The 26,507-nt window shown below is 36.1% G+C and overlaps 1 protein-coding gene across 1 annotated transcript in view; it reads left to right on the top strand.

The window, feature by feature from the left end:
* The window catches only part of LOC137291108 (tyrosine-protein kinase SYK-like), a 172,289-nt gene that overhangs the window by 93,872 nt on the left and 51,910 nt on the right, over positions 1–26,507 (top strand). The window contains exons 9-12 of the mRNA XM_067822390.1: positions 7,360–7,500; positions 7,874–7,983; positions 13,748–13,814; positions 25,251–25,332. Of these exons, the coding sequence (XP_067678491.1) occupies positions 7,360–7,500; positions 7,874–7,983; positions 13,748–13,814; positions 25,251–25,332 (400 nt within the window). The remainder of the gene's footprint in view (positions 1–7,359; positions 7,501–7,873; positions 7,984–13,747; positions 13,815–25,250; positions 25,333–26,507) is intronic.

The raw sequence follows: 26,507 nt of genomic DNA, 5'->3' as shown, positions 1-26,507 counted from the left end.
ACAACAAATGCAGGAACATTAGGACTAAAGTCAGGATGTGCTAACTTAGTGAGAACAGCCTTAACTCTGTCAAACGCACTCTGTTCACTTTCATGCCAAACATACACATGAGATTATACTATGTGACTGAGTGGCAACACCAGATCATAAAAGTTGGGAATAAATCTAACAAAGTATGTAGCCAAACCAAGAAACGCCCTCACTTCCTCCCATGTACCAGAAACTGGATTATTCCGAACCGCCTCAATACCTTTCTTACCAGGACCAACTCCACTAGCAGAAATTGAGAAACCAAGATATTCTATTGTATCCACTTGGAAGGTTTAAATGTAAAACCAACAGACGTCATTCACTCAAACACCTCACGTAACACTGACAAATGTTCATCAGCCGTGGACGAATGGACACACACATCGTCCAGATACACCAAAACATGATCTTTCAACAACCCACTTAGGACAAGATGCATAGTACGTTGGAATGCTAAAGGAGCAGTTTTTAAGCCAGAACACATACGCGAGAATTGCCAGACATATCAAGAACACTGAAATATTTTGAATGTTTAAATCTCATCAGTGCCTCATTAGGAGTCATTAAAGGAAAACGTTCGTCAAGCAACTGGTCATTCAAATTTCTCGGGTCCAAACAAAATCTTAAGCTCTTACCAGCCTTCTTAACCAACACGATTGGTGAAATGATCCACTATACCTTGATCAACCATTGATTTAGTTTGCTCATCAAGGATCTTATCTACATTAGGACCAAACTGCCTGCGACGCTGTGTAACCTTACTCAAACTTGCATTAGGTGTAAGCTTGAATGTATGGCCATTCCCCTTGCCTAAACCTGTAAACAATGTATCTTTGTATTCTCAGAGCAGTGCTTTTAACTTTTCACGATGTAAATCATCCACAGGTCCTATGTTAAACTTAGGATCACTTAACTTGCTCTGTTTCGAAGTTTAGGGAGTACACATCCTTGTATTTGAAAACACAGATTCCTACAACATATGTCATATGTGGGATTTCACTTTCTCAGTAAAGTACAAATTCTAGTACTTTTGCTGGTTGAGTCCCATCTGGGATTCGAACCTGCACCCTCAGAGTCAGGCACCTAATCACCAGCACACAAAGTCAGTCACCTAGCCCGCTCAGTCACCGCGACTTCCACTAGTCATACCACTGTTGACAACATATATATTTTACAAAGTATAATACAAATATATTTGAAAAGGAAGAAAAATACATGCCCTATTTGTAGTTTTTGCAAAAGCCTTTCATTCTGTTTAACGCAACAAACTTTGGTCTCTATTTACAATACCTTGGTCTCGGTAACAAAATGAATATACTTTTGTGTAATTTGTATGAGAATGTGAAGGCATGTGTTAAAATAATCAAGAATTTTCAGAAACATTCGAATTACAACTTGGTGTAAGGCAAGGATGTATGCTAAGTCCCTGCCTGTTTTCTTTTTTCATCAACGAGCTTGCTGTTCATATCAAAACTAATTGTTCAAGTGGCATACAACTTCAACCAGAGATAGTTAAAATTTTCCTTCTGTTTGTACACAATGTTGTGTTGTTTTCAAGTACCATTAGTGGCCTCCAAAATCAAATAAATGAACTTGCACACTACTGTAATAAATGGAAACTAACAGTTAACAGAGAGAAAACAAAAATCATAGTCTTTAAGAAAGAAGGTGAACTTTCTACTGAAGAAAAATGGTTGTCTTAAAGGTATACACCAGACTGTGTTAGCTATTGTAAATATTTGGGATTGTATTTTACCAGTGGTTTGTCTTGGACAATGCATGTCAAATATGCTTCGCTCCAAGCACAAAAGGCACTTATCGGTATCATGAAGACATTGAGTACACTTGGAGATATTAGTTGCTAAACCTTTTTTAAGATTCTTGATGCAAAAATAAACACACTTTTGATGTTTGGAGAAGAAATCTGGGGGTTAGCAGACTTTGATCAAATAGAAAGAGTACATGTGTATGCTTACAAGAAATATTTTGGTTTAAAATAAATACAGTTAATTATACATATATATATATATAATGCAGTGGTTTATGGTGAATGTGGCAGATATCCATTGCACTTGTTTACAAGCATAAGGGTTGTCAAACATTGGTTAAAACTGTTTCGTATGCCTCCATATTGATTACCGAAAAAGTGTTATAATATATTGTACGATGGAAATGGACAAGGAAATTGAATATCTCATATTAAGAACTTCTTATTCTCTGTTGGCTTCGGAAATATATTGGAATGCACAATATGTAAAATCATATGCATCATTCATTCAGTCATTAGCCATAAGACTTAAAAACATATATCTTCAAACATGGAGTGAGAAAATATCTTTGTCAAGTAAATGTTTTTTTATTCAAAATTTAAAAAAGATCTATTCAGTGACGTATGCTTATCATGTGTTAATATAAAGAAATTTAGGCAACTTGTTAACTGACAGTGGCAGGTATATAAATGTTACAAAAGAAGATAGACTATGTACACTTAGTAATTTTAAATTTAAGATGAATATCATTTTCTCCTCATCTGTCCATCATATAACTCAATACACTGTATTAAATACATCGAAAAATATTACTATATCCATCCAAGCATCATAAAATTCTCTACTCTTATGAGCAGTAAAAATGAAAAATATTGCAAAATCATGCCATGTTCATTAAGTATGCAATGTTGTGTACAACAAAAGTTTCATCACTGTAATGTAAATATATTTATTCATGTAATTCCCCATTATAATTAAGTATATGTGCTATAGGCCTGTGGCCTCTTCAGTACGAAATAAAGATTGATTGATTCATTCATTCATTGTCACAGATTCATTCATTCATTGTCACAGTCATCTGAATTAGAAAAGCACAAAAAAACCGACATTATTCATTGGCTGAAAGCAATGTCTTTAGACCAGTCACATTTAGTGTTAGAAAAATGGGTAGATTGATCTGTGGAAATTACTGTTTGATTGATCATGAACTACACAGACATCATCTGGTATCCACAACTGTAAATTATTTTCAAAATATTTCCCATAGTCAATGACCTGGTCAATTATATATCCTTGGAAAATGTATTGGCACACAGGGCCGGCTATAAAATAAAGTTGTAATCCCACTATGTAACTAGCAAGCAGCAGGCAGATGCTATTTTATACACTGCACAACACCATGAACTTTCAAAATTTAGTAAAGCTAAATCTCTTGATTCAGAAACCAGCATCAAGAAAAAGACAATAAAGAGTTAGAGGTAGTATTCTAAGATTATTATTATCCTTGTTAATAAAGTTCCAAAGTTATGGTTATCATGTAGTAGAGGCAGTTAATCTTTCTGGAAGTATATACTGAAGTAATGACCTAAACATGTTGTATCGTCACTAAAACTACCATGAATAAAATTTTCTTTGCTTTTACCATTTGCACACATTTGCATTTACTAACTTACCAAAGTTATCCTTATTTAGGTAATTGTATTTAAAAAATCCAAAACACTGTTCTTGAGTACGTGCTTAATGGTAAATGTATTCCCTTGACCATCATGTTCACCAAATCGATTATCACAAGTCTCACATATGTTATTGTTTCTAGTTTTTGGTCAAGTGAAGTGATAACTTCCTTTTGCATGATACTTTATGCAAATTTTTGTATTGTTCATATACAGACACGTGCCCATTACATTGAGACACTTGATGTACTTTCCATAGACTGACATAAGTAGCATAAGTAATTTTCATGAAGCGAGTTTAGGATATGCTCCTCTAAATTAACAAGTACAGTGTACTCTATCTAATTCAGTCTCTTTCTATCTTGGATTTCTCTGAAAATTGGTCTGAGATTACGGTCCCGAATTCAATACTATATATTATCATTAAATCATCTCTCTATTATCTGGACTCTCTCTATTTCGGATCTCAGACTGAAGTCTTGGCCCAACAGACTAACTATGAAAACAAACCCTATAATCCCGACTGAGTATAACTGACAACCAGACGGCCATTTAGCAGTAGATAGTGGCACTTACTTTGATTAGTCGCAAATCACATTAACCCAGGATATACTGAGATAATGTTGTCAACTCAATGTGTCACTCTTGACACCTGTTAGAAGACTTCAAGCGTCTGACATGAACATTACATGAAAAAATGGTGGAGGTACCAATGAAACATGGTCAAAGTGAGCTGTCGCTTGGCACAAATATAAAGCTGAATGAAGATTCCGAAACGCTTCCCAAACCCCTTCAGAAAGACTTGGCCGAAAAATGCAAGATAAGTAAGCAAGCTGTATCAACTATTTTGAAAAAAAAAGTGATATAACTCCATTTTTTTAACCCAATACTCTACTATCTGGACGTCTAATTCAGACTTTCTTGACAGCCCCTGAATATAACTGGCACGGGTTTGTATATTTGACAAACATCCTGTATGTTATGAAATTTAGGTGAAGAAAGCTTGTTTGGATCAGTGTTGTCTGAAACATTATTCTGTCTTATGCAGGGATGGCAGTTTTTTGCAAATCTGCAGAAATGTGCAAATTTAAATGCAAATTAATGGATCCTGAACCTGGTTGGGTGCCTGCAGGCCCAAGAACCCCCAGCTGATTTTCAGCTAAAAACACTTTAACCTGTTGCTATCTCTGCTTATAGAAACGTTCCAGCTTCCTCCCTCTTCATATACAATTGTAGGTTTGTTATAAAAAATAATAATACGTTGTAGACTAATATGGATAGGATCCAAAGGTAAATATACCATAACAATTTAATCTGTTAAGTATCAAATTTTATGTTGATCTAGGATCGAAGGTAGTCATCGAATATCCAGACAAGCTTGGGAAATTTGAGAGAGAGATAAACATTTGGAAATCGAGATTGTTAACATCTATGGGAAGAGATGTTATGTTGAAATCCTTATTATTGTCACAATTTATTGTAGTACTTTGCAGATAACCAGTATTTTATCCTTACAGATTTTGACATATTTTAATTCATGGCAAGCTTGGCTGCAACTGCCAGTGATCAAAGTTAGGGCTCATGCAGGACTGTAAGCCACCATGATCTGTAGCTCATATTTTATTGGCACTACATGTAATACTGATCTTTGTGTTGAATGCAGTCTTTTATCATTTGAAATGGTTAATTGTTAGATTTATGTTGTGATAACTTGCTAATCCTCCACTGTCCTTTGCAACAGATATTTCTTTTAGTTAAACCAAATGTTTCTCGTCACTATATGGCCAAAAAATTGCAGATGTGATGCAGAATTTGTACTCACTCACTGTTAAAGTTATCTCTTCTCATGTATGCCAAGGCCACCAGAGATATGATTAAAAAATGCTTTGATTTTATTTGGAAGAGTAAGACGGATAAAAGTAAAAGAGGGTTGCTACCACTATTGCTGAATATGGAGGTGAGAAATATGACAGAATCTCCCAAACTGGCGTGGACTGCTGTATGACAGTTCTGCATTTATAGGAAATTCCTTAGTATGTACTACAAATATTCAGAGACTGTGGCTCAATGATGGTGTTTATGTTAGCAAATGTATGCTACCCTCAATTTTGAATAGATTCTGGAGGGATGTTGTGGTGGCATGACCTGCCTATCAAACAGTTTGATATCAGATTGAGGGTCATATTACGGACGTCCCAAGTCAATCACTTTGGCACAACAGCAATATTTTGATTGGTGGCTGAACAGTCTGTCATAGACATTTGGAAGAAAAGGGAATAAGATACTTGAGGGCAAAAGTAAATGATGACAGTGAAATACTGTTTATAGAAGAACAGAACTAAAAATATGATATAGATGTGAATTTTCAAACATACCAAAAGCTTACAAGAACAATGTTTGAATATATGAAGAAGAGAACTTTAATTTTCAAATGTGATAATAGCCTACCCTATTTTACACTTTAATATTTCCAAAATAGCGAATAGTACAAATTTATATAAGACTTTATTCTAATTAAGTTATAATGAACAAATGGTCAATTAAACTGGGAAGAACAAACAGGAAAATGTTGACTGATCGATGTACTCAAAGTGTCAATCTAAAATGGTTTCAGTACAAGATAACTCAGAATATTTTGACAACTAATAACTACTTGCATAAGATTGGATACATTGATTCAAATACGTGTTCATTTTGTAAACAGGTGTCTGGGAGTGTTAAACATTTATTGTGTGATCATATTCATTCAAGCAAATGTGGAAAGAGTTGGCTAAATGGCTAGCAAATGTAGCTGAAGGATACATTCATTTATGACCAGAAGATATTTGTGTTGCTTTCAAGGGGGGGATCTGTTTAATACTGAAACAAAATATCTGCACTATGAGCAGAAAAGGGGAAATAAATAAATGCGTGCAAAATGAAATAATAAGTTACGATCAGTCATGACTATTTATTGCTTGTACAAGCAATTTGAAATCAATATTAAATTGTGAACTTCAAGGAGTATAATGTAATGTAGAAATGACTTATGCCTTGCATGTTACCAGATGCCGTCAAACTTCCACTGATCGTTTTTCATAAATATTGTGAACAATATCATGTAGGTATGAATACCTGTGTACATGAAAAAATCTGCTGGGAATTATGGGTAGTTTTAAAATGACTTATACTTTGTGTTCTATCAGACAGTCAAAACTGTATTTGCTGTAATTCCTGAACAATGTTATGCATCTGTGCATGCTTGTGTACATAAAAAACATAAATGAATAATATAAGGATGATAATATCTTGTTGTTTGTGGAAAAAAATACTCTTGCATTTGTTTGGTAACAATTCTTGTACGGACTTAAAAGCAGCATGTTTACTTTTCCAAGAAGAGAAAATAAACTTGCTGCAATATCAGAATGCCTACCAATAAGGGGATATAACTGTTGACAGAACTGTTGACTGAACTTGTCAAAAACTCCAGCTTCTGCTATAAAATTTGAAACAAAATCTATGGATATTTTCATTTTTCAAATCTTTGGGTGAATTGAACAGTCAAATCTCGGTCTAACAGTCTAATCATGTGAACACAAGCATGTGCTTGTGGTGCTGATCCGATCAACCAGTAAATAAAATTTTAGGGAATGATGAAAAATGAATAGCAAAAGGGCTAAGCCAACTGACCTGTAAGTAATCTTTGCAGACGAACAGCCTCCGTGTTTGATAAAAACATGCCGTATATTTAGTTACATTCCCTCACCTGAAATAAGTGATAAATGCATGTTGAATATGCATGGAAGAGGAATGAACTTCTGGGCAGTAGTGTGCATTTTCTTTGATGTAGATTCATACATTTAAAGTTTGCAAATGGTTATACCTTCATGGTGGTTGTCTCATTTCAGATAACCAGGATTTAGGAGCTGCTCGTGATATAGAGATTTCTATTGATGGAGACAACTTAGAGGATGAGTATGTGAAGGTCAGGAGGGAATCCAAACGCTTCCAGCTGAACCCATCACAGATACAGCTTCAAGACAAACTAGGTCAGTTTAAACAGGAATAAACTGCAGTACATTTAGATACTTAGGATTTCAATTATAATAGGTTTTACTTTTGAATAATTGGTTTAAGATTTGTGTTTGATGTGTTCAGTGTATGTGTTGTTCACTCACAGATGCCAATACACCAGTTACATTATCAATCTAAATATGTTGATATATGTATATAAATGTAGATCTTGTGAACACTATAGTAATAGGGGGCCAAGAAGAATATGGCACAGGTTGTGTGTCATCATTTCCTTGATCAGGTCTGTTTCATGATAGGCACCAGTGTTTCATGTTGCCATGGCATCTGTATGGAGACACATGTACCTGATATTTTCAGTGTGGTGTTTAATGTGTTTATTGTCAACAGGATCAGGGCAGTTTGGTTCTGTGGTTAAAGGAGTGTGCCTCCTGGGAAAGAAGGAAATACCAGTTGCTATCAAGACTCTGAAAAATGAAGATTATAAACCAGACCAAAAGGTAATTACCTCAAAAGTAAATATAGTGTTTTTATTAAGTGTATCATAACATAGTGAAGCAGGTAATAGGGTAATTGGAAAGGAAATATCACCTTTACTTACATATAAATTCAGACATAAAGTACACAAAAATGTATTATATTTATTATGAGAGTTCACACTTACTTGTACTGATGTTAGAAGACCTAGACTGCATATGATGTACTGTAGACTATGGAAAGAATGAGCATGGCCAGAACTAGCAAATGGCTTGAATGAACTTTTACAAAATACCAGATTTTTTTTCCTATAAAACATACTGCTGTCTGATAATTGATTCACAATGAGTTCAAATACCACTAATTAGTGACATGTCACACAAACTGTGCAATTGCACTCAGTGTCAGTTACGTCATTAACAAGTGGCTATATTCAATGAGTGGCTAATCAAAACAATCAGTAGTCACAATTCAGGGTAAGTAAATATGCTTAATGATAATCTTATCTGTAATTGGACTAAACCAAGACCATCCAGGATTCGAACCCACAACCTCAGGATCACACAAAGTCAGTCGCCTAACCTGCTGAGCCACCGCAGTTGAGATGGCCGAGTGGGTTAAGCATCTGACTTTGTGCACCTACTGCACATCAAAATGATTTTTTTTATGTAGGAACATGCAACACATGTTTTTCAAAAGGCAACAGGATTGTTTTGTCTGGCTCACTGGCATGGTTTATGCATGTGATCATTATATTATTGCAACTGCACAGATTGATACTCACGATGTCAACCACTGATTGTCTGGTTCAGACAAGATTTACAGCCTACTGTCTTACAATTGGATGGACCCGTGAAGATCCCAGGGTAGAATAGGCCTTCAGCAAAGCATGCTTGCCATAAAAAGTGACTATATTTGTCGTAAGAGGCGACTAACGGGATCGGGTGGTCAGGCTTGCTGACTTGGTTGACACATGTCATCAGTTCCCATTTGTGCAGATCAATGCTCATCTTGTTGATCACTGGATTGTCTGGTCAAGACTCAATTATTTACAGACCACCACCATATAGCTGGACTATATGTGATACTAATTTTATGAAATGGGTGAATGATTCTAGTGTCTCATCACTGAAAACAAATCACATACCAGAATTATATAATTAGTCAGTTTTATATATGACTCACGGTGTTCCTATGCATTTTAATCTTAAGAAACAAATGCATCAAACAGAATTCTCCTTGTCCTTGAGTATATTTTCTTTGAACAGATACTTTTCATATGCTAGTGACCCAGTAGTATTTTATGTTAGATGCTGAATGGTTTATGTTGTAGCTGATGTATGTTTTTTTAATTGTATCAGTGGTATATCATATATACTCAACAAACTTAGAATCTTGACATGCTCATAATTGGTAGTATATGTGAGGGGGGTAATTCTTCTTCATGAAGCATAATCATGTGCAGCCAGTCATGTCATGATTTGAGCACACGTATGTTATTTGGTTGCAAGCCAAAACTGCTGAACAGGAAAATACACCAATGTTGACTGTTAAATCAAAAAGTGAATATGCCTCAAGTCAAAAATAAGAAAAGTAATCCTGAAGGACCTATAGTAGCAGCTCTATAACGCCTGGGCTATAGTCGAAGAATTTTATCAATGTGACATTTTCATTATTTTTTCATTAAATTTTTGTAACAATCACTTTCATTGTTGGTATTTTTACCATGATGATGAAAGTATGTTACACATCTATTTTCATAATAATGAACACACTACTGTCATTGTGGGATTCAGTGGATGATTGTTTTGATTTTATTTTTTCTTGACTAATCCCCTAGGTGCACTGATTTTTGACAGTCGAACCTAAAACTGACAGCTGTACATGTTACTGTTATGCTCTGAGACAGTTAACCAGTATAGTCTTAGAATCACCTTCACTTGTAATGTTCTTCCTGGTGCGTGGACATGATAGCTTTTCCTTTTAATGATGATGTATCAAGTGTTATGCCATGAAATATTCCTTCCATGGTTTAGTGATACACCAGAGATAGCCATAACTGCTCATATTGCAACAATCAATGTCAAATTCGATGTTTGAAGCGAGGGGATGGGATCATCTGATTGTTGTCACGTCAGGTTTTGTTGTTTTGTTTATGTTTTGCAAGTGGTGATTTAAGTCTTGCACTAGATGTCTATCTTTCATAGTATGGCCAGTTAGGCTGCATTCATGTTGTTTGATACAGCAGGATACCAAAGCGGTGCACAAATTGTGAACATCTTGTTTTGCAGTGTGTGAATTTCCTTGGGTCGCACATAGTGGGATTTTTGATCACACAAATATTATCAGGTATACAGAGAAGTTAGAAACAATCACCTACATGTAACCAATGTACAAATACGGTGGACAGAATGTTAAACATGGGCACAACAGAAACCTACTTTTTATCCAGCTGTAATGCGGGGGGATCGTCCATAATCATTTTGTTTCTAGAGCATAACGCAGAAACCATTCAATATTTATAGACCAAACTTGATAGATATAATGATCTCAACCTATAGTTGTGCCTTTTGCTATTTACAGAGCTTTGGCATTTTTTATTTTTTCTATTTTTCCATGGAACTTTCTGGTGTTAGTCTGATAGTGGAGCGGGCTTTGTTTCCAGAGCATAACTCAAAAACCGTTCAATATTTTTCTACAAAACTTGGTAGATATGTGTGGCAGACCCCAAAGTGGTGCCTTTTGGTATTTTGCAGGTTTTTGTGATTTATTATTTTGTAGGTTTCTATGGAAATGGTTCGGACTTAGTCTCAAAATGTTGGGATGGGCTTCGTTTGCGGAGCAGAACTTAAAAACCATTCTATATTTTTCTGCAGAACTTGGTAGATATATCAATCGGAACCTAAAATGGTGCCTTTTGCTACTTACAGGTTTTTGTGATTTCTTAGTTTCTCAGTTTCCATAGAAGCGTTTCGAACTTAGTCTCAAAAGTGAGAGGTGTGTTTTGTTTCCGAAGCAGAAATCAAAAACTTCTTAATATCTTATAGCAAAACTTGGTAGATATGTGTGTCGGACCCCAAAGTGGTATTTACAGGGTTTTTTTATTTTATTATTTTGTAGATTTCTATGGAAACGTTTTGGACTTAGTCTCAAAATGGCATGGGCTTCATTTGCCGCAGCACAACTCGAAAAGCATTTCATATCTTTCAACAGATCTTGGCAGATATATGAGACAGATCTTGAAATGGTGACTTTTTCTGATTACAGATATATGGTATTTATAGTTTTCATGAATTCCATGGAAACAATTCAAATTTAATCTAAAAACACTATAAGTAAGTGTCAGATGATTTGTCCTTTCAAACATGTCATGGCAGGGGGATATGTCATCTTCTTATGACTCTTGTTTTTTTTGTTTTTCTATGGAACATTTTGGTCTTAGTCCAATGTAGGGGTGGGCTTCATTTCAAAAACTGTTCTGCAAAAGTTGGTAGATATATCAGTCAGAACCTAAAGTTTTTGTGAATTATTATTTTCTCCGTTGCCGTAGAAGCTTTTCAGACTTAGTCTCAAAAGTTAGAGGTGGTTTTTCTTTCCGGAGCACAGCTCGAAAACATCTTAATATTTAACAACAGATCTTGGCAGATATATGAGACAGATCTTGAAGTGGTGCCTTTTCCTGTTTGCATATGGCATATATATTTTTCATGATTTCCAGAGAAACGATTCAAATTTGGTCTTAAGAAACATTAAGTAACTCTCAGATGATTTGTCTTTTCAAATATGTGAGGGCTGAGGGGGAGGCGGGGATATGTTATTTTCTGATGGGGCTCTTGTTTAATTACCATGAATTTCTGAATTAAGGATACATACTTTGAATATATTATGTTTGTTTTTTTATATGGGTTTTTTAAATTTAGAACTGAAGAAAATTATATTGAAACATTCATTTGTAAAATGTGACATTTTACTTGGATAGTGACATATTCAAGGGCACATTCCAATGTAATATATGAATAAAATATGTAAAGTATATGTTTCCTTGTGGAAAACTGATTTTGCAAGATCTCACACAAAGATATTAATGAAGTCAATATTTTTCCGCAGTTTACGATATCCTCACTGTGCTGTGTTATAATCTTATATGATATTTTCGCATAATGACTCGTGTTTTCTTTAATATTACATCACACATGCCTGATTGATTTATTTTCTGACATTGTACACGAGAATTATTTGTTAAATTTTTCGAAATATGAATAAATCCATAAACAAATCCACATAGAGTGATTGTGGGGTTAAATTTGAATTTATTTAATCAAAAACAGATTTGATATTAAAAACTTTTTCGATGTTAATCCCTAACAAACATAACATAAACTTTTGTTTCAGATTCTGAAAATTATAATATAAAGCTATGGCTAGATAGTATATGTCATAGGAAATATTTGGTCACATTCTTTCAAATACATCCTCTTGTGTGGTCTTTGTACAGACAAATCTCTGTAAATGATTATTTACAGAGCTTCAAATGATGGTAAACATTTGTAAGGAATGGATCAATAAATTAACATCTACAATTACAGCCCAAATAAGTATACTTTTGAAGACATAAGTCTAATATTCCAAACTATGATGACCGATTTTTCTTCTAACTGCCTGGATAATAGGTGTGAGGTATAGTAAGTGTACACAGAAAAATATTTCTTCATTGATAATAAAATAAGAGATAATAAAATTGTTATAAACTGTAATAAATTAATGATAAAGGCCTTCCAGAAAACAAACATTGGTTGGGGCTGTATCTCCTATTTTTTTCACATTGAGGTCAGTGGTAGTATGAGAACTGTTTGTAAAATTTTAACGAATAGTTGAAGAATTACCATTGGAAAAATCATTAGGGCTGATATATAAAGTGACTTTTGATTATTTCATAGATGCTATGATACCCAAGACTTACACTGTCATAGGAAATTGTTATTGGAGCTTTCGCCATCATGCAAAATCCACTGGAACTCATGACCTTTCTGCTCGTGACGTCATATGTGACTAGAGTTTTCCATACTGCCAGTGACCAACCACTACAGTAATACAAATCGTGTTGTTTCTGCCAGATTTGTAGATGGTACGGTAGTGTATGGTTCATGGCATCATCGAAGAATGGAAAGATCCACCATTTGTTCTGTTTTCCAAGTGAAAAGCCCTTGAATCAGGCACATATGACAGAGACATGCACTCATGGGGTATGAAAATCGAACGGCTTGACTGAAGAAGGAAGCAGTACCTATGACATACTTCATTATTTCATTTTACAACTTACTGTCATTGGTATTTTTAACATCTGATCAAGTCCAATTGTGATGAAATAGGGTACCAGTCAAATTCATTCCCCCAGGAACGTCAAATTGCCCCAAATGTTTGGTCAAATTGGACCGATTTATTTGAAATATCTATATATATGCCTTAAATGCATATTTTTTGTCAACTTTGATGTTATGTTCTTCATATAAAAATTAAATATATACTTACGAGTTTACTCATGAAATATTTTGCAGAAATGTTACTTCCTAATAACATTTATATCGAGAAAATGCTGTCAAAGTTAACAAAAACTGTGCATTTATGGTATATGTTTAATCACTGTAAAAAAAATTGACCAAATTAGGATCAGTGACCAATTTTGCAGCTGGGTCAGTTTGATTGATACTCATGAGATATATAGCATCAAAAACAGTAAGATATTACAAAATGTTTTGCTATAAAAATTGACTTCATTCTCTGTTGCAGCCTGAAATTGTCAGAGAGGCAGAAGTTATGCAAGAGCTGGACCATAAGCACATAGTCAGAATGATAGGTGAGAATTAACATTTTCATTAGTAACAAATCAAGAGGTGGAAATATGTTTTTAGTCTCCACAGAAGAAAGCAGGATGGAGACAGTTGTAACTCTGTGATGACGTGAAGAGTTATAATGTGACTTGATTTGTTAATAGTATCAAATTTGAAAATTCTTATGGAAACATCTGAAATATGACTTCTTTAAGACTTTGCTCAATTTTTAGTATTCATATGTATACAAAACAAATATTATTGGTATTAGGAATTGTTTTTCCTTTGACTCAATACATATGGCCATGGGAACGAATTTTTGAATTGGTCATGTCCTGAAACAGTTCAATGGATATAAAAAAAAAGAAGAAAGTTTTGCAGGGTGACCTTTGCAAAACATAACCAGGTCTAATGAGATTGCAAACATGCATAGGCTAGACATCAGTGTTATCATGTACCATAACATGTAAAAAAATTTGGTGCTCAGGATGCACTTTTGTGTTTTCCTGGGGTGTTTATTGGAAAAAAATTATGCATTAGGTATTCTTTCATTCCTTGACATTAATGACTTAGAAGTGTCTGATTGTGATGCAGTATCTCTTTAGATAAGAAACTGTCGAGACATACCAAGAACATATGGAACACCATGATCATAGCATGTGCTTATCACAACAGATTTGAACATCTCACTTTCCCAGAACTAGTGCACTGCAGGGTCTGTATCTGTTATGGATAACATGTCAAACTAATTAATTTTACATGTTAGACTATGAAGCCTATTTTAAGAGAACCCATTAGTTCATGGATACAGTATTGACTTGCTTGTTCAGGGATTGATGTTGTGAAGTCCACATCACTAGGATAGCTGTAACATGTAACTACAGTCATGATCAAGGTTCCTGTCAAGTTAGTGAAGTCCTCACTAATGTTATGAAATTCAGAATGGATATTTGCAAAATACTACAAAAATATAGCTGCGAGCAGCGATGAGGGCTTCTTGGATGTTATGCAATACAGCCACTTGCATCTGTGACGTACTTCCAGTAGTAGTCATGGCTACAGATAATATAGACACATACTACTGCCAGTAATGGGAAATTCGTAATTCTTTATGTTTGAATTTATGTTGGGTTTGCAACAGATGCTACCTGCATTAGAACATCAAAAGAAAAAATAACTTGGTGGTTGTCCATTCAGTAATCAAAGAATGCATACGGCACAGCGATCTGTTCAAAATGTCCAAAACATAAAGCTATAGTCTAAGCTGAATGTGATTCAATGCTGCTACATTCCAAGTCGGTTTACACAGTGCAGACACACTTTGAAAAATACAATTTTGTCCACGTGCAATGAAAATATTTGTCAAAACGTCTTGAGAAAGAAGATATACATAGATATAGCACCCACATGATTGAATAACTCAACCTATTCATGGTGTGTGATAAGTGAGTGGAAAGCTTTAATCTAACCTCTCCAAATTGACAAATACTAGTATATTACTCCAGGACCGGTGTTGTACAAAAGATATTAAAGCTATAGAATTCCACTAGATTTTTTACACCGCATCTATACTAAGAAGGAATTAATGTTTATGAACTAACGATGATATTTGCTCTTTATGTAAAACTGACCAGAAAGACTTGTCAATGTGAATATGTAAAACAATATGGGAGAGTTTGGAACTATTTTTGAATGCTCATATTCATATCGATATAACTTTGGATACGAATCAGTTACTTTTGGCCATCCAGGCAAATATATCCTGCTGAATCACTTAATCCTACCGAACAAAAGGCATATTTTTGTATGCAATCTAAAGGGCAGCACCTTATCAATGGTTAAAATTATAAATAACATAGACAATGTTATGCCATTGAAAAGTTGAAAAAAACAACAACTATAAAGCCTTTGAAAACAAATGGCCTCCAGTCACAAAAAGATTACTTACAGATATTACATATCGTACTGTCTTTCGACAATAGTCGCTTGGTGTTAACAATGTACAATCCCTGAACTTTGCAGTTCACTCATACCTTACAACCTTAATCAGATGAATTATGTATGATTGTTGTAGACCAAACTGTCCCTGTGAAGATGTTATTAATTACATCGTGGAAAAGTTTATCACTCAATTTGAAATTAATGTATCTATGGAAAAGCAATTAATGAGCTTTGAGTTGAAAAGTACATGAACTTAGGCGCATTTATAGGAAGTCTGTTGTATTTAACCAAGTGAAAATATTCATTTGTGATTTTGAAATAAATTTTTCAAGGTGAGACAGCAATCAGATTTTGTACCTAAAGGATAGATCTTTCGATCCATCTATCCTACACACACGATGCTCCGTTTTTCAGTGTCTCTTGAGTCAACAACCTTCCCGATAAAAAGCACCATGAAAGTGCTCCTCATAAAATAGGATTGAGACGCTAAACGTCGGTGTATGCCTTTCCGCATGTTGTGTGCCAGCTGAACTACTAACATTTGTAAACTCGTTAATAAAAAATATGAGTTTGAACTTGAAATAATACGAGCAAGTCGGCCTCACACACCGCTGCTTAGCCAGACGCTGAAGATTTGTTTACTCGCGACTTGGAACGAATTTCACGTGCATTTCATGCTCATGCAGTGACAATGAGGGTGAAAAGGAGAGAGATGCAAGTAAACTGATTTTCAATAAGTCTTGATCTTGCAATTCATTCAAATGCACGTAAAAGTATTTATAATATTGATAGAATACGCAAGTTCGACCGAAAATATAGTATAAGTAATCGTAAGTTACATTCATGCTTTCCTTGCTGCATCTTTAAATATCCACACTGTTTTAAGCAATGAGACTCATCGGAGGCCCCACGCCAAGAACAGAAGCGATATTGACCGATACACTTCGGCCTCTGCTTGCTGATGAATTTACTTGTATGAATCGACGTATGCACTACAGAACACACAAAAACCTTTAACTTTTTCGCATTTTCAGTTAGTTTTCAGATATATTCATAGGCCTATAAAAGGCGTTTCAACTGATTTCAACTGAAGCTCAGATCAAATGTATCTGCTAAGCGTTAGTACTTTTGACATACACAAAGGCAGGTTATACGTATATACACAGAACTCATACATATCGCCAACTTTGAACGAAACGACTGAACTTAGAGACAATAGTGAGTGCCGGTGTGCGGTCCTGTGAGACACATGTTTGAAGGAGCGGCCGTATTCGACCTCCCACTTTCCTTCAGATTTTCGTGCTCTTTTTAAGGGTTTAAACGTTAAATGCTGCACCAAGTTTTGGCACATTCCGCCGCGTATTCATGGGCCGTCGGTGATAAAAAGAAGTGCGTATTTTCTTAATATGCAGAAACTTGGGGATTTTGATGGCTAGTATTGTTTATGGTGATGTGTACATAGCGGCAAGTACTTTCGATAGATATTTAACGCGGCATGAGCAGAAATACTAGCACATTTGCTGCGCACTCTTTCCTTTCATTAGGGGGCACGTCTCAAACGTTGTGTCTTCGTTTTAGCTAATACAGTCTGTATCACCGTCAAAACGGAGCATTTTAACAATGATGTCGTTGCGCAGGGAGGTGCCTAGAGACAAAGTATGGCAAGTTTGAAAGCGGTAGCTGTTGTAGTTGTAGTGCAGCAGATTTTGGGAGCAAAGTAGTCAGAATTGGGCTGAAAAACAGCAGCAAAAACTTCAATCGCAAATAGCGGCCAAACGGTGCATTTTAGCGACTCGACCCATCCAGGCGAAACTGTAGACATTTTGATTGCGCATCTGCTCAAGAAGTTTGGTAGTCATTGCAGCAGTAGTTTCGGAGATATTTGCATTTCAAATTGAAAATTTCGAATTAATTTTGATTTATCTGCCCTTTGCTATTGGGCCCACAGCCTAGAGATTTTAATGGGGAATATCTACACCTCGGTGCGCATCTGCCTGATTTTTTTCAAGCGATTCTGTCCACTGGTGCTCTTTGTAGCGCTGGAACAAAATACGGCGGAAAAATAAATAATAATAATAATAAAAACATCAGTAATTACAATAGGTCTTTTGCCTTATGGCAAGAAGCCCTAATAAGAAAATCGTTATTTTTGAGTTTTTCGGGGTTTTGACACTTGCATATGATAGGATGCCAAACAAACATTTTTTTTAGTCAAGGTCACCAAGGTCACGTGTCAAGGTCATTTAACTGGTTAGACACAAGAAAAAGCACTTTTTTTTGCGAGCTAAGACGACATTGTTATGGCATTTAGACTGAAAGGAATTAGTGTTTCTGCTTTGCCCGGGTCTGCTGTATCATATGCGCTGGTTAGATTTGCTGACAAACTTGTCCGTTGTCTGTTCGTACGTCTGTCCGTCAAAACACTCTATATCCATTATCTCAGAAACTATTCAACGTACGGAGTTGAGATTTTGCACACCACATCCCCTTGACTGTGCGTAACAATGCTGTAAAAATAAAGTCATTCGGATTTCAACTTTTGTTGCTATGGATACCCCGATAAACGGAAAACTTCAATCCAAGATGGCGGCCAAACGGTCAGAGATATCGAATTTTGACCCCCGCCCAAAAATGTTCGCCTTCACATGACCAAGCCACATGCAAAATATGGAAGCGATTGGATCAATAGTAAGGGAGTTATATGCTGTTTTATGCCGTATTAGACGCATATTAGATTTCTCCAATTTTCAAAGCCACATGGCCGCCAAACGATGCAACTTTTGATGTACATGTAAGAACACGAAATGTTAAGCATCTCATGCTGATGCACTATGCCGATTTTCACGTCATTCTGTGTAAAACTCTAGTAGCTACAGCGTTTCAAATACAGTGTCATAAGAATCTGAGGAAATCCAATATGGCGGCCAAACAATTCACATTTTAACATGCATCAAAGAACAAAAAATGTTCAACGCATCAAGTTACTGCACACTGCAAGATTTTAGCTGCGTAGCTGTAATAGTGATGGTGCTGCGATTTTTTGAAAATACATCTGAGTTGAAAATAAACAACAAATGTAAACATCTCCATATGCGTAACTAAGCAAGATATCGCAACAAACTTTCACTTGCTACATATATTAGGTAGGTATTCTATATCTGCAAAATTTCAATGGTCTGCTGGCAAAACTTTCAGAGTTATGGATTGCGGAAAATGCGTACTTCACAAAATCTGCAAATTTCCTTTCAACAGCTTCAATCCAATATGGCGGCCGCATCACGTGACTTTTGGTATATGACTAAGAACAAAAATTGTTCACCAGCCAAAAGCAACTTCAGAACATGTATTTCAAGTGTTGTATCTGCTACGTATGGCTTGCAAAAAAATTCAGAGAGAAGCCTGTTTACGTTTTTGTAGTCAACTTTTGAGCCGAAGTAGCATCCAATATGGCGGCCATCGAATCCACATTGTCGCATTTGACGATGTCGTTGCGCAGGGAGGTGCCTAGAGACAAAGTATGGCAAGTTTGAAAGCGGTAGCTGTTGTAGTTGTAGTGCAGCAGATTTTGGGAGCAAAGTAGTCAGAATTGGGCTGAAAAACAGCAGCAAAAACTTCAATCGCAAATAGCGGCCAAACGGTGCATTTTAGCGACTCGACCCGTCCAGGCGAAACTGTAGACATTTTGATTGCGCATCTGCTCAAGAAGTTTGGTAGTCATTGCAGCAGTAGTTACGGAGATATTTGCATTTCAAATTGAAAATTTCGAATTAATTTTGATTTATCTGCCCTTTGCTATTGGGCCCACAGCCTAGAGATTTTAATGGGGAATATCTACACCTCGGTGCGCATCTGCCTGATTTTTTTCAAGCGATTCTGTCCACTGGTGCTCTTTGTAGCGCTGGAACAAAATACGGCGGAAAAATAAATAATAATAATAATAAAAACATCAGTAATTACAATAGGTCTTTTGCCTTATGGCAAGAAGCCCTAATAACTGCAAACACAACTGACAACACTTTCAACTTTTGGGAGGAGAGGGAATGCAAGTTCATCATGGGTATTGCCTAAGCACATATATCATAAAATGTGATCTGGAACTTAAACACAGGGCAATCCAGGATGGAGCTCAAGCACAGGAGAATGTAACTAGTGCTGTAAGACAAGGAAGGCTGAACTAGAGGTCAAACACATGACAATCTGAACTGAAGTTCAAAAAAGAGCAGTCTGGGCTGGAGCTCAAATACAGGACAATCTGAAGTAGAGGTTTAAAAAAGGCCATTCTCGGCTGGAACTTAAACACAGCCCAATCTGGGCTAGAGCTCGAATAGAAGGCAGTCTGAACTAGAATTCATACTCATGGCAATCTGAACTGGAGCTCAAATACAAGACATGCTGAACTAGAGCTCAACGCAAGGAAATCTGAACTAGACCTGATATTCGGGGCAATCTCGACTGGAGCTAAAACGGAGGTCAATCTGGACTGAAGCTTAAAGGTCACATGCAACGTAAAACACAGCTTTGCAGATTCTGGTACCTTTCGCTATGCACTTACCGAAACAAATCATAAAAAATGCCAATTCATGCTATAAAGTTGAAAAAAAAACGCGATGAAAAAAAAGCCCGCGAAATCGGAGTTCAAACGTTTCACTAAATTCCCCCCAGCGCTGGGGGGAAAACTGGTTTCAACAGCTGTGCTGCACTGCGTCCATAACGCATGCGCAGTGAATAGGTTCGCTGAGCTTGAAACAGTATGCATGCCCAGGGTCTGATGTCGTGAGCAGTAGTCTAATCTTGGTTGTGTACACAAACAAGTAAATAATCTACTCGTTACGTAAAACAACTTGTTGATTGTGGTAAGCAGTCTCTGTCACAGAGAAAGCTCAGTGTCTGGTTTATTCACACCTATATGTCTAACTGCCTGTCTGCTAAAGACAACATGCAATACACAGCTTCAATCATTGACCACTTGCAATTTGAACTTAATACCTATCAGACTATACGACATAAAGAAAATAAGTTGATTTATGACTCATGCACCCGAGTCCCGTGTCTGCCACATTATGTAATTAGGCACGTGTGATACACATGACATGTTTTTATCTCTGGTTTGCAAACAAACTACATTCATTTTTTTCGGAGGACTGGATCTGACGGAAACTGGTGCAAACTCTTGTCAGTTTCAAGTCCTGCTGTGTACTTGGACGAATGACAGATTCCAGCCATGCAGTAGTACCATCTCTACTGACATGATTTTTTATTGGATCGAGCGTACATTCAGAGAACATGTATTTTCCAAACCCAACATTTCTATATACATTCTTCATGGATAACGACTTCTTTTCGTGTATATGATTTTGTTTGACAACAGTATATGAATCCATACAGAAACGATGCATCAAGTACACAAAAAGAAGTTGTTATCCATAATCTTACTTTCTTGTCACTTGCCATACTTCTAAAATGCCCATCAAACAGATCATCTTTCTGTATACACAATGAACCCTCAGCATATCAGCAAATGAAACAGCCAATCGGAAGCCGTCGTTACACTTGAGTGCATATCCACCCGCTATGACTGGGTTTGGTCTCCCGAGGGCTTCAACTAGAAAATATTGCACTTTTGAATCGCGATTGTACGTTATAATCGTTATAATTGTGTTTATTTGTTTTTTTAAAAGCAGGAATGTATATTATATGTCATGAATAAGTGATAAATGTGTTTTAATTATGTTTGATTTTTTGGTTGCATGTGACCTTTAAACACAGGGCAATCCAAAGTGGAGTCCCTTTGCAGCAAAAAGCAACAAATGCATTTGGGCATAAATTTTGTAATTGTAGTATGTATACTACAGTTTTCTGAACTGATTCACTAGACTACAGTACTAAAATATCTTTTCTAGACATGGAAAAATGTAGGTTTACAGAAATTACATTACAGCCATTTGTTTTCCTGTATGACACAGTTATGTTGCAATGTTGGTGCTAACTTGAATAGTAATAACACAGTTATCAGTCATTTTGTGAAGAAGCCACCAAAAAACTAAAGGATCATCCAAGACCTTGAAGACAAATATGAAAGACAAACGAGTTGTGATGTGTATATGTGTTGGCACTGGCACAGTGATGGTCTTGGGCTGGGATTCCTTACAGTACCTGGAACACAGTCATGGTCAGGTCACCATCAATATCCTCAACAGGAAATTACTGGATACTGCTGTCTTGCCACATTTTGATAACCTTTCATTTCCTTTCAGCTGATATTCATGGATTACAAACTGGACCTCAGTGTACTCAAGTTTTTATATCCCTTTTTCAGAACAATATTACTGTGAACCATGTAGAAAGGGAGATAGCAAAATACTATGAAATCACAAAATACAATGCATATTCTACATGCAGCAACAGCGAGTTCTTCACCTTCTGGTCATCTTTTCATAACCTAGTTATGTGATAACCCAGAGAATTTAGTTCATTCAAGTGCATTTAGTTATAATCATTGCAATTTCAGAGATGGAGTATTTATCTATTTCATGACTGGGGTTGGGTGAAAGTGTGTTAAAGGTGTATCAAGCAAATATCTTCGTAACCAACTATATACTGTGCAATTACTTATACCTTCCTTGATACTTACCTGAATGTACTACATATGTATCATATAAATTGTGGAAATAAAGATGAGAAATGAAAAAAAATATTACTGTGGCCCACATGGAGACCCAATCAGACATCTCATATTGATCTTAACATCTGCAGACACTGCATCTGAACACTCAATCAGATTCGGGGCAGCTAGGCATCCTCCGTGCTCTGTCTGAAAATGTTACAACTTGTCTGTCTACTCAGCCCTACACCTAAAGTACATCATTGCAGAGGTTTTGCTTGCAGCTTTAAGGCCATTCTCTGATCTTTAAAGAGGCCTTACCTGGTATTGCTACCACCAGACCACAACTTAGACTCTGCAGTTCAAATCTCATTATTTTACAGTGTACACTGTGGATGCTCACCTAAGCAAATAGGTCATGGTCCATAACATTATCCCTTTCATACTGCTGCATGAAATTCACAACCTTGCACAATTACATCAACCGATTATTAACTAGGTACACAAGTTGTGGTCCACAGTTTACCCTTAGGAAAGATTTCAGACTGGTTGAAATGTTTAACATCAAATAGAGGTGCAAACTGCCTCAGTTATATATTTTCAATCCAAGATGTTGAAGGAATTGAAGTATACGGATCAGCTGGGAAGCCCTTCATTGCAGGGCAGAGACCAGGGGCCTGTTTCACAAAATTCTCATAAGCCTAAGATCTTGTAAGTTTTCTCGTAGCCATTGTACCTCCTATACTGTAACCCGGGAGCTACAGATACTATGAGAATATGAGAAAAATTACGAGATCTTAAGCTTAGAGTTTTGTGAAACGGGCCCCAGGTCTGATTCCATTTTCATCAGGTCTGCCAGAGAGTGCCCAAGACTCCATCAAGAGGTTATGGGAAGAGTTTTGCTGGCTGGGAAAGATGTCAAGTCTGTGCCTAAACCCAGCTGACTCATTCACAAATTGCTGTGTACAAGTGCCAGTTTAGATGTCCGTTTAGTTGACTCCCTATAAATCAGAGTTTCAGAAAGTACAGAAATAACTTCAAGACATAATGGACATACATCGTCAAAGTTTTGTTTGTCCCCTGCTGAAGTGTTAGTAGATCAGAGCTTATATGTCATAGTTCTGACAGTCTCTGTACACTCAATAGCAATGGATGTTACTATTAGGACTCTCACATCTGTACACAATCTTACATTCAGAAGGCTATCACATCTGAGATTCATTGAGAATTCAGTCAAAGAGCATCAAGGGAAACAGATTCTGTCCAGATTTAGTGTTCATGGACTTTTGCTTTCTGAAAGAATTCTGGAAGACAAGACAACATATTGAGATTCACAAATCTGTATGAACACCCTGCAAGTGAGAGCAGTCTTATCAGTAAACATCTAGATTTATGAGTTTTATTGTTGCCCTCCTATCATAGCAAAGTGGTACCCTGAGCCCACAAGCCCATGTTGGATTCTGCAATTTAGGGACATATTCGTAAGAATTTCTAAACATTATCAACAGTGATACTAATTCTTAGAATACTACTTCTAGCACTTCCTTAAAGTACCCAAAGAAGTTTTGAGGTTTCCCATGCATAAGTCAAGGGAGAACCACTAGGAAGAAAGAACTGAAGACATTGGTTTGGAAGAATGTTATTCAAATTGAATGTGTAGATCTGAAACAACTCTCAGTAGATAAGGCAATCTAGTAATAGAGGTAGTATTTTATGTAAGATCTATTATCATTGTTGACAATGTTCCAAATTTGTATATTCCTGGCAGATGAATTCCTGCAGTTGAACTGTTACCAAATTTCAATACAGTGTTATATACTCGAAAGCAAAAGTTATTGTGATTGACTTGAGGTTAGATATGAGAATTAACAACTGATATTTTGATGATAAGACTTCTGTAATACTGCAAGAAAATTGCAATAGGATTTCAAATTGGCACATTTTAAACTTTTCACTTTATTGAAGACACAGTGAGAGAACAGTCAAGATGAAATTTACTCAGTCAGTAATAAGTATGTCCTCCATGAGCACTGATGCATGTGTAACACCTGCACCTCACAGAATGGCGTTCCACATTTGTGGAAGCACCTGTCGGAGTTCCCGAAACTCATTTCCATTTTGTCCAAGACATATTCAAAAAGGGACAGATCTGAGGAAGTCCAGGGAAGGATGTTACCATTGTGCTAGTGCACTGGGTTGTTCCCGTGTTCAAACTTTCTAATTGCTTGCTATTGTTCATTTTCAGCCTTGACATTGAGAAATGCTGCAAGCCAATTCTTCTAAATTAGTGTTTCTAGGACATAGCAGCATCAAAACAATGATTTGGGTGACAAGGATTCAAGGTTTAGAGCCACACATTTTACAGGGCATGTTTTGTGCCTTTTTTCCTCGGACTTCTTAAAAGCACAAAAAGGGCATCCAGAGCCATGTTTGGGCCATGGATTATGCATATTATGAAGAATATTCAGATGTGTCATAAAGAGCATGTTTATCACACTAACTTTTGCCTTAGAGTGTGTATTACAGTTACCATTTTTATGCATGGAATAGGGTTCTCAAAGTATTAGAAACAACATACTGAGCTTCATGCGTATATAAAAAAGTGGGTGGAACTTAATAAATGATATGCATATATGTCCATGGCATTCAGAGGGTTGCGGTAGCTCTTTCTCCTAAAATGCTGGGATCAAAGTAGAAATGTGCATAGGATAATGATTACAAGTTTCATTCATTTGCTCTTAACTTTTATGTTTTTGATGATATTGCAAAAATAAAAAGTATGACACACTGATTCTACTTATATGATTTTAAGTGATATCGTTTGAGAATTCTAATCCTTTTGCAAGATTTTTCAACCAATATTATTGCAAAGATGTATTTTCAAATATTTGTCTGATCCTACATATTGTCTGTTTTTAAGGACTCTGTGAAGCTGAGAATATAATGCTGGTTCTTGAGCTTGCACCTCTTGGACCTCTGAACAAGTACCTGGTGAAGAACAAGTGAGTATTGAAGATGTACATGTAATTGTGTGAGTAGGGATAATGAATATGAAAGACATATTGAACTTGTTTAGTTGATATATTTCACCCCTCATAAGAGTTCATATAGTTTATTTAAGTTAAATTGTGGTCATCATATTTTTGTGTGCATAGTGGAAGCAGGTTGCATAGCATTGGGTTACAAGCCAAATCTTAGACCTGAACCTACTTTGTATTATGAATTACTGAAGCTAGAAGTTATCCTCACTGAAGACTGTTCAAAACTTGGAGAAATAGCATGTCTGGGTGAAAGATAATGCTAACAAATAAATAGCAGTTACTTCCTGTTTAGAGATTCTAACTTTTAGGTCATTTTGCGATAATCACACTCCCATTGTGTATGATGAGCGTCCAAAATATACAATAAATTGTCATATTGCTTACATGTTTTATTTCTAATATCTAATTAGTTTGGCTACCCCACCCCATTTATACCATTTATAAATTGTGCCCCTGAAAACAAATAACCAGTACCTAAGTGGACAAACCAAATTTTGAAAATACAAGCGCATTTAGAATTTTGTTATAGATGTTGTCAAATAGTGTAAATAAGCATGAGGTAGATACTGAAAAATTAATTAATTAAAATTAAACTTGCAGGTGGACAGTTTGGGCATTTTTATTTTTTTTTTTGGTTTTTCCATGGAACATTTTGGCGTTAGTCTAATGGTGGGGTGGGCTTCGTTTCCAGAGCATGACTCAAAAACCGTTCGAAATTTTTCTGCAAAACTTGGTAGATATGTGTGGCAGATGCCAAAGTGGTGCCTTTTGCTATTTACAGGTTTTTGTGATTTATTATTTTCTCAGTTTCCAAGGAAATGTTTCAGACTTAGTCTCAAAATGGATGGATGGGCTTCGTTTCCGGAGCATAACTCAAAAACTGTTCAACATTTTTCTGCAGAACTTGTTACATACGTCAGTCAGAACCTAAAGTGGTGCCTTTTGGTGCTTACAGGTTTTTGTGGTATATTATTTTCTCGGTTTCGATGGAAAAGTTGCGGACAAAATGGACGGATGGGCTTCGTTTCCAGAGCAGAACTCAAAATCCGTTCTTTATTTTTCTGCAAAATGTGGTAGCTATACCAGTCAGAACCTAAAACGGTACATTTTGCTTGTTACAGATTTTTGTGATTTCT

The sequence above is a fragment of the Haliotis asinina genome, chromosome 7 (genome assembly GCF_037392515.1).
Source record: "Haliotis asinina isolate JCU_RB_2024 chromosome 7, JCU_Hal_asi_v2, whole genome shotgun sequence".
NCBI classification, from domain to species: domain Eukaryota; kingdom Metazoa; phylum Mollusca; class Gastropoda; order Lepetellida; family Haliotidae; genus Haliotis; species Haliotis asinina.
This window is presented reverse-complemented; position numbering and strand designations above follow the sequence as displayed.